Below are 9,461 nucleotides of genomic sequence, written 5' to 3'. Positions count from 1 at the left end.
CTCCTGGCTTCCTCCCACCTCGGCCTCCTGAAGTGCTGGGCCACCATGTCTGGCTGCAAAGGTCCTTATAGCAAACACCCCTTATAGTAGTAATAACAATTACTGATATTGATGGGGTCCTTCCTCTGTGCCAGTACAGTGTGGAGCACTCATAACCCAGACTCACAGCAATTCGATGAACTGGGCACTGTCATACCTCATTTTACAGATAAGGAAATCAAGGCATAGAAAGGGAGAGAGGTCTGTCTCAGCTAGCCTGTAGTGGAGCCAGAAACTGAAGCCAGGCCACCAGGCTCTGGATTCATATTTCAGGATCCTGTGTTGCCACCACTGGGTGCCATGCTCAAGGCCAGGCAGTCACGGACCCTGCTGGATGGGAGCTAAAATGACTCCATTGTGGGTGCTGCAGCCCCAAGCCCTACACCCAAGCTGGGTCCTGCATGGACCTGCTCCTCCTTCTGATAGCTTATCAGGTAGCTCAAGCCTGAGAGGAGGCCCTCCCAGGAACCTGGTGGTGCTGAGTATGGGCCAGACTGAATTCTTCATACTCAGAATTCTTAGCTGGCCAAAGCCCGCTCATCTCATCCAGCTGGGGAGAGGAGTAGCAGGGCAAATAAAGAGACTTTCAGGCTGGGTCCCTTCTTACCAGCCCCTAGGGATAGCGTCCCTCAGCCCCTCCCCCAACATGTTTTTAAATAGTGTCTCACCAGGAAGAAGGGCGTCCAATTCTATTTCTGAATCTGGAAAGTGAGGAGGGCCAACGTGTTGCCATGGCAACCTGGAGAGCCCCTCCCCCAGACTGAGCCCATTCCCCAGGCTGAGGGCTGTGGGGTGGAAGGGAGGTGGCAAGGAGGAGCTAGGAGGAGCTTAGTCTGAGGGTGAGGCCAGATAGAGTCCCTGTGAGGGCAAGACCTGCATGGCCTTCTCCTCCCACTTCACCTCGCCCCTCCAGGCAGGCTTGCTGGGAAGGCCCCAACCTCTGCAGAGAGGGTTGAGGGTCAAATCACCGTGAGAAACCCTTCTCCCCTGTGGATCAGGCTGGAATCCTCCCACTTAGGAGGTCTTGAGGATGGTAGAGAGCTGGCAAGAGGGCGTCAAGGGGACAGGCACAGCGCCACACCCCATTAGGAGCTCTACAGCTGGCTCCCACACCTGCTTCAATACAGACCTATTTTCGGCTCTCTTGTGTTCTCAGGAGGCAGCTAGCTTTGTCAAGTCCCTGGCCTTGCACCCTTCCAGTCTGCCTGCCTTCCACTGCATTGGGAAGGGTCTGGACATCTCCAAAAATCTAGGATCAGAAAAAGCCTTAAAGGACTCCCAGTGCAGCCATTCACTTGATAATGGAGCAAAAAGGGAGGCATGTTTCCCCAGGGGTTCACACACCAGCCACTGTCCAGGGGTTCATACATCAGCCATTCTACCCCAGAGGTGACAGATGGGTAGCATTTAGATCTGCAGAGGGTGGGCATTCCAGCTGGGAGCACAGCTCAAGCAAAGGCAGGCTTCTGAACAGACTCAAAAGTATCCTGTGATTCAACCCTCTCTTGGTGCTGATGGAAAGCTGAGGCCCGCAAGGAGGAAGGGATGCACTCTTGGTCTCCTAGCTCTATGCCCCACACACCTTACTTTCCTCCCTGGAGCTATCCAAGTGACCTGTGAACCCTAGACCTAGACCTCTTGCTTCCCTGACACTTCTCCTGGCCAGGATTCACCCATTCCACAGAGGCAGGACCATGATTAAAGGTGCTGGCACCTCCTGCTCCATGACCCCCCTGTCTGACCCCAGAGGAAGACAGAAAGCACCAGAGAACCCCAGCCCTAGGGGAACCTTAGGCAGGTTGAGGGGAGATAATCCACTCCTATTCTGAGATGGGGAAGGCCGAACCCACTAGTACCAGGAGGGATATGGCTTCTGAGCTCTAAGGCACAGGGAAATTTAAATAACAGATGTTTAAGCAACCTTCCCTGCAAGCTGGCAGTGCAGTGACCCCTCTGCTGTGATGTGTTGCAGCTTAAAAATAGCCCACAATGAACTGCTCTGAGCCCCAGTTGACTCAAGCTTACGTAACTCTGCGTGAAAGATGGCCAGCTGCATCAGCCCAGAGGGAAGGCAACAGCACAGCCGCCCTGACTGCTGCCCACAGCTGGCTTAGGGGCTGGGAGAGCTCCTCACCCTCCCTGGGAGCAGCCCCCACATCCAGAAGCCAGCAAAAGTGGAGGCAAAGGTGGTACTGCCAAAAGTACACATGGCTTCATGACTGCTGAGCAGAGCTGACCTCCAGTCACACCTGCAGAGGGAATGTGAGCAGAGCTGCCCTCTTTCAGGGTTCCTATGGAACCCAGGTCCAGTGGATGGTGGGAGTGACTTTAAATTAAACAGATGACTGGGTCGAAGAGACCAGGGCAGGAGCCCATGTGAACAGGGTGACTGGAGCCACCCAAAAGATTCCTTTCCCTCCTTGAAGAGGAGGTTCCCTGGCTTGGAGAGACATGTCAGCAGGATTAATGCTTGGCTAAAGCTGCCACTGCCATGGAGCCCAGGGGTGGAGCTGACTCCTTTGGGGCCTCTGATTCTCCATGGTCCAGGGTGCAATGTCCCACGAGGGACCTGTGGCATGACGGAGGGATCATTGGCTTCAAAGGTGATTGAATCCCATGATCTTGACCGCCTGCTGCTTCAAGCCCCCTGCTTTGCCTAATGCATCTCCAGATCCCAAATGCCCAGTGCAAGAAAGGCTACAAAAGTATACAGGTGGTTGGTCAGGTGAGGTGGCTCTCGCCTGTAATCCCAGCACTTCAGGAGGGCGAGATGGGTGGATCACCTGAGGCCAAGTATTTGAGACCAGCCTGGCTGACATGATGAAACCCCATCTCTACTAAAACTAAAAAAAATTAGCTGGGGATGGTGGTGCACGCCTGTAATCCCAGCTACTCAGGAGGCTGAGGCAGGAGAATTATTTGAAGCTAGGAGGCAGAGGCTGCAGTGACCCAAGTTCATGCCACTGCACTCCAGCCTGGGTGACAGAGTGAGACTCTGCATAAAAAAAAAAAAAAAAAAAAAGAGTATGCAGGTGGTTAGACCAACCTGAAAGAGAGTGGAGAGGTGAGAAGGTGAAGATGCCCCTGGCATTGGGAGCCTCTGGTACTCACTGGTCCTTCCGCTTTGGCACAGGCTGAGCCTTACCAAGGAATAAGCAACTTTCCTCAGCTCCTACCACCTGAGCTCAAAACAGGAACCACCATAGGCCTGGTCCCTGAGCTCCCATAGAGCAACAGTGAGACTGGGTTTGGAATGGGGCTATATCTGGATCCCACAGGTATGACCCTAATATAGTTTGGATATTTGTCCCCACCCCAATCTCATGCTGAATTGCAATCCCCAGTGCTGGAGGTGGGGCCTGATGGGAGGTGTTTGGGTGATGGAGGTGGATGCTTCATGGCTTGGTGCTGTCTTCATAACAGTGAGTTATTTTGAGATCTGTCATTTAAAAGTATGTGGCACCTCCCTGCTACTCTCTCTGTCTTTCTCTCTTCCTCCTCCTTCCACTATGTGAAGTGCCTGCTACCGCTTTGCCTTCCACCATAATTGTAAGCTTCCTGAGGCCCTACCCAGAAGCAGATGCTGGCACAATGCTTCCTGTACAGCCTGCAGAACTGTGAGCCAAGTAAACCTCATAAATTACCTACTCTCAGGTATTTCTTTCTAGCAACCTAGACTGATATAGACCCCCAGAGAGCCTTTGGGTCCCTCAGAATACTCCCTGAAAGGCTGGGGCTGAGGCCGAGACACAAGGGGAATCTTAGGCCAGATTCATGGTACCCCATCAAAGCAGGTCACTCTGCCCCATGCATGACCTCCAGGCTCCAGAGGACAGTGACACCAATGGGCAGTCAAGAAGGCATCTGCTGCCTCAGTGCCAGCTCCCACCTTGGCCTGCCTCAGCCTTTATTAGCATCTGCTTGCTCCTAGCCCTACTGGGTTGAGATGGAGGGAGATGGGACAGAGAGGTACCTACTCTTCACAGCTCTTGGTGGGAAGGCTGGTCTCCCAAAGCCCTAGGAGAAACCTCTGTTCACACCATTCCACCCTGGTGGCAGGCCCAGGCCTCTCATGGCCACTAGCAACCCTCCCCTTGCACTGGCCACCCACTGTACCTGAGCTACTGCCCAGGCCTCCCCTAGAGGAGAGGCAGCCCAGCCTTCATCAGCCCTGGAAGCCACATGGTCCCCCAGCCCATCCAGAGACCTAGAACTAACCCTCCCTACCCTGTTCTCCCTGGTAGCCCAGTCACTGATTTGAAGCCCTAAAATAGTCCCAGCTCCTGACACCCCAGATGGGGTTGGGACTATCAGGTGGCTCTGAGAATGGAGCTCAGAGCTTAGGGGCTGCAGAAATTGAGAGTGGGGGCAGCTGTGCCACAATCCAGGGCCCCAAGTGCCTAACTGGGTCCCCTCCCTGGAGAATTCTGGCCCTGGAGGCCCTTGGCCCAGAAGCAGGCCCAAAGCCCTACATTCTGTCTGCACTTGACACCCTCTTTCTCTCCTATCTCTCTTCTCTGGGAGCCTTTCCCATGCTAAGCTCCCTTCTTGTCCAGAGACTCCCTTTCTCTCTGAGCCCCTCATGTGAACAGATAAGCCAGTGGTCCATGAGCTGCAGAAGCTCAACGGGGAAGGAGCTCCTGGGCTTAAGAGGTTTGGGTGACCCTTAGAACCCCAGGATGGAGTTAAAGGGGAGAACTACAAGTTGGAGGGATGAAGGCAGTCCTTTCCAACTGGGGTGGGGATGGGCTCCAGGATACTCCACTTACCTCCCTCTCAGCCTCAGGGGTAACACAACTGTCTCCTGCACACACAGAGAGACAAAGGGTCAGTGGCTAAGCATGTGAGGCTACAACCTCCTCAGTGCCTGCTGAGGCACTGAGAGTCATCCAAGGTACGGCAGTAAACAGACAGACAGTCTGTCTCTGTCCCCCTTCAGCACACAGGTTCCTGATCTTTGGATCCCTGCACTCAAGCAATAATCTCCTTTTAAGCCTTACCCACCTGTCCTCAGAGTCCTTAGGGTCCCCAGGACTGGACTTCTCTCTGGCCTGAGGTGGCAGAGTGAGCAGCAGCTGGATGGAGAAAGCTGGGCAGCTCTGGTCCCAAGGAGACTCCCACTCTGATTAGCAGGGAGCTCTTGCTCCAAACCCAGGGTTCCATGTGTGACAGGGCACAGAGCTGTCGGCTCTGAGGGCAGAAAGTCTACCCTCTTACAGTGAGCTGGAGTCTCCTAACTGAAGGGATGGAGGCTATGGGGTTCCTGAGGGAGAAGAAACACTGTGATCCAGGTCCTGGGACAGGCACCCTGGCGCCCCAGCTAGCCCCTCAGCAGTCAGTGTAGGGAGGAAGAGGAGGAGGGGGAAGTCTCCCTCTCAGAGGAACATGCCCCTCTATGGACTGTTGTGCAGTGGCCTTTACAAGTACAAATAGCTTGGGCAGTTGGCACTTTGAAGTTGGCTCCTTGAAAGTGTGGAGCTGAGGCCTTGCTGCTGGCTCCTCTCTCTTAAGGCTACAAGCGCAATCAATGCTGGCAGTGTTGCAGGGACCCAAGCCTCTATGGGTCCCCGATGGCAGGCCCCATTCCATCTCAGCTGGTGTGATGGTGGGCACTGCAGATCGAGCAGGGAGCCCTGGAGAAGTGCTAGGGCTGGGGAAAGGGGAGCAAGCAGCCTGAGTCATAGAAGAAACCACCCTGGTCACTGCATGCTTGGGTACTCAGCCTACTTCCTTGGTTCCGTCTAACAGTCCCCAGGGCCCTATGACCTGGATCTGGGCCTTGCTCACCTTCCCTGTTCTCTAGAGCCTTCTTGCTGATCTATATCCTTTCCAGCCTCAGGGCCTTTGCACGTGTGACTCTCTGCCAAAAACTCCCTTTCCTCAACACTGCTTCTGGTGGTTTTCCCCCGGTTGATAAGGCCTCAGCAAAATGTCACCTCCTGGGAGGCTTCCCTTGCCTCTCTATCCAGCTATTTATAGCAGCCTCCTGTCATTCTTTCATACTATTTGCCACAATTTGTGCTTCAATAGTCATTTGTTCCTTTATTGGTTCAAGGGTCAGTGTTGGTGTGGTCACTGCTGAGTCCACTGTTCCCAGAAGACAGGGTCCACAGCAGGCACTCCATAAATACATGTTGCAGAAGGACTGCCCTCACTGGCTCACTCTGTGGAGTGAGGGACCTAACGGGCCCCATTTACCTATTGCCTCTGAAGGTTAAAGGGCAGGAACAAGGTAGAGGGCCACTGCCCTCTGGCCTGGCATGGCTCAGAGGCAGCTTGGGGTTAGCTCAAGGCAGCTAAGCAGGTCCAGCCCAAGGACTAAGTCAAGTGGGCCGAGGAGGCTCTGAGAGTGGCCGGGGCCGGTGTGTACTCCCTGGCATGGGTGAGGACTGCTGCTGTTCTGGATGCACATTCATCTCATGCGAGGTGCTGGGGCCCAAGTTCATGTAGGTTGCTGGCAGCTGCACATAATGGTCCCCAAGCAGTGCAGACACTATCTGCTCCACTTCCCCCACTAGTACTCCGAAGGCGGGTCGCGCTGCTGGGTCCGCCTCCCAGCATTGCCGCATCACTTGGTACCTGTTGGGGGAAAGGCATGTCAGATTAAGGCAACTTCCACCCAAGCATTCTGGGCCACCCACACTTGCTGTTAAACCTGTGGCAGGTCACACAGGGATGAGGATAGGTGACAGGACCTAGTACCTAGCACTGCCCAATCAGGGGCAGCTCTTCTCATTCCTATGATGGCTGTTCCAGTCCTGCCTCCCCACCCTGGCAGAGGTCCAACTACCTCAGGTGTTAAGAGCTTGGGCTCCTGTGCCCTGTGGCCTGGGCTATGTGATCTTGGGCAAGTTCCTTAACTTCTCTGTGCCTCTGGGTCATCCTCTGATCACAAAGCAGTAGGCACATAGGCTGATGCCTGTGAAGTGCTAAGCACAAGGCCCAGCTCACGAGGTACCATGGTCATCATCACAGTTCTTCCAGGAAGGAAGCCTGGGTCCAGCAAAGCAGGAATTAAAAATCCTGAAGCAGTCGGGCACAGTGGCTCATGCCTGTAATCCCAGCACTTTGGGAGGCTGAGGCGGGCAGATCACAAGGTCAGGAGTTCGAGACCAGCCTGGCCAACATAGTGAAACCTCATCTCTACTAAAAACACAAAAATTAGCTGGGCATGGTGGCACACGCCTGTAGTCCCAGCTACTCGGGAGGCTGAGGCAGGAGAATCACTTGAACATGGGAGGCAGAGGCTGTAGTGAGCCAACACTGTGCCACTGCACTCCAGCCTGGGCAACAGAGCGAGACTCCATCTCGAAAAAAAAAAAAAAAATCCTGAAGCAAGAGCATTTGGGGCAACACCAGTGGCACCCTGGTCCTGAAGCAGAGGTTCCCCAGGTTTACCTGCAGGGTCCTAGTGCATGCTCCATTATCTTGGGGATGTCATTCCTGCCTGAAATAATACTCTAAGTACCTTACACACAATATCTCATATAATTCTCAGGCTCTCGGAGGGTGGTACTGTTGTCTCCACTTTACAGATGAGGAAATTGAGGCCCAGAGAGGAGAAGGGCTGGACTGCTGAAGTGGACCCTACGGTGTACCACCCACATCCCCCTTTCCTCTCCCAGTGGCTGGGAGTGTTGCCTGCTGATGGTTCTTGACTCAGGCTCTAAGAATTGCCCTAGGCAGAAGAGAACTGCCTCTGCCAAGCTCACATCCCCTCACCAGGGACAGCCTGTGACTAGTAACTGATTAATGCCTGGTACAAAGACCTGGCCTGTTGGTCTCAATTTCAGAAAACTGGTGGTTCATCCCAGTTCAAGCAGTCCCTGTGGAATGGGCTGCAGTTTCTGCGACATTCCTCTGTCCCAGTCCTTCTTCCCTTGCCCCCAACCTCTCAGTAAATCCCCATACATAAATCTCCAGCTGAGTTTATTTCCAGGAGCCCAATCTAGATACAGGTAGGCAGTGAATTAAAGAAGTGAATAATAAGAGCAAACCCAAAGCAGGTAGGACTGTGAGGAAGGGCTACTCGCATCCTTCCTGGAGCACAGCCTGAGACAGAAGGCGTCAACTACTTTTACCTATGTCCTGGTTCTCTCTGTTCTAACCCAGCAGACCTGGCCACAGCTCAGGCACACCTGCTACATATGAAGCTGAACCTTAGAACCGAACCCACCCTGTAGGCACTGAGGACAACGCAGCTGCCGCCATCCCTCCAGGAATGGGGAATCTGAAACCACATCCAGTGAAAAAACCTGACCTGGAGATCCAGAGGGGGTTGCTGTGGGGGTTATGGAATCTTTCCTCGAGATTAAATGAAAGGAAAAGGTGGAAAGCAGACCCCATTAGTGGGAGTTGGGGAGGAGGAGTGCTGGGAAAATCAAACCACTGGCCTCAACCCCAACTCTGAGCTCAGAATGCTGTTACCATGGCAACTGTGAGGTCCTCCCAGTGTCCCACCCTGCATGTGGGTGGGACCAGTTCACAGATGAGGAAACTGAGGCCCACCGAGACTCCCTTTCCTAGTCAACCAGAAGTTCAGTCAGGAAGCCAGGCAGGAGCTCTGTCTCCTGCCTCTTCCATGTCTCTGGGGCCCAGTTCCCTCCCCACTACCACCTCCACATACTCACAGAGAATCGGGGCAATACTCAGGCTGGGGCAGGCGCCGACCCTGGGCCAGGAAGTGGGTGAGGTCAAAAGGGTCGATGTGGGGGTATGGTGGGGCACCCCGTGTCAGCAGTTCCCACAGCAGCACACCAAATGACCACTGTGGAAAGGGGGAGGTAAGGGGACTCAACTCACTCCAAATTTGGGGGCAGGTGGGTCCCCCAGGGCTTCTATCTCCCAGAGTCCTTCAGCTGGAAATGGAAGACCCCACCCTCCACTGAGAGTGTCTTTCCTCTGTCTCCTCCCACCACCTCATCCTGCCCAGAGTTGGGGCTGGGCAGGCCCTGGATTATCTGTGAGGAGCCAGTGAGTTCCCAGCCTCCTCTTGCCCTGGTAGGTGTCAGATTCCATCTTACGTCTGCCCAAGAGGTGGGTAGAAGTGCTGTGGGGTTCATCTACCCTGGGGACTCCCTGGGCTCAGATCATCCAGAGCTGAATGGGTGAGGCCCAGTGTTCTCGGGTGCCAAAGCCATGTGGACTATAGGGCAAGTGGGGCCTTACCACATCAGACTTGGTGGTAAATCTATAGGTCTGCAGGCTCTCCAGCGCCATCCACTTCACAGGTAGGCGAGCGTGGCGATGCTGTCGAACACTATAGTATTCCTTGTCCAGGATGTCACGGGCCAAACCAAAGTCAGCCACCTTGACAGTGAATGACTCGTCCAGCCTTGGGGGTAGGGAGAGGATCACACTTAGGACTGGCCCTTACCAGGCCCTGAACCCACCTGTTCTAGGCCCTTACAAAATTTCTTTTT

At 54.2% G+C, this 9,461-nt stretch overlaps 1 protein-coding gene across 3 annotated transcripts in view; it reads right to left on the bottom strand.

Annotated features, from left to right (window-relative positions):
• Positions 1–6,054: 6,054 nt before the first annotated feature.
• MST1R (macrophage stimulating 1 receptor) overlaps positions 6,055–9,461 on the bottom strand; it is a 21,116-nt gene continuing 17,709 nt past the window's right edge. For all 3 annotated transcript variants that reach the window (XM_011939052.1, XM_011939053.1, XM_011939054.1), the window contains 3 exons: positions 9,208–9,373; positions 8,670–8,806; positions 6,055–6,618 (listed from right to left, as the gene is read on the bottom strand). In XM_011939052.1, coding sequence (XP_011794442.1) covers positions 6,363–6,618; positions 8,670–8,806; positions 9,208–9,373 — 559 coding nt within the window. In that variant the 3' untranslated portion in view covers positions 6,055–6,362. The remainder of the gene's footprint in view (positions 6,619–8,669; positions 8,807–9,207; positions 9,374–9,461) is intronic.

The sequence above is a fragment of the Colobus angolensis genome, unplaced genomic scaffold, assembly GCF_000951035.1.
Source record: "Colobus angolensis palliatus isolate OR3802 unplaced genomic scaffold, Cang.pa_1.0 Scaffold18, whole genome shotgun sequence".
NCBI classification, from domain to species: domain Eukaryota; kingdom Metazoa; phylum Chordata; class Mammalia; order Primates; family Cercopithecidae; genus Colobus; species Colobus angolensis.
The sequence above is the reverse complement of the archived record's forward strand: the minus strand, read 5'-3'. Positions and strand labels throughout refer to the sequence as shown.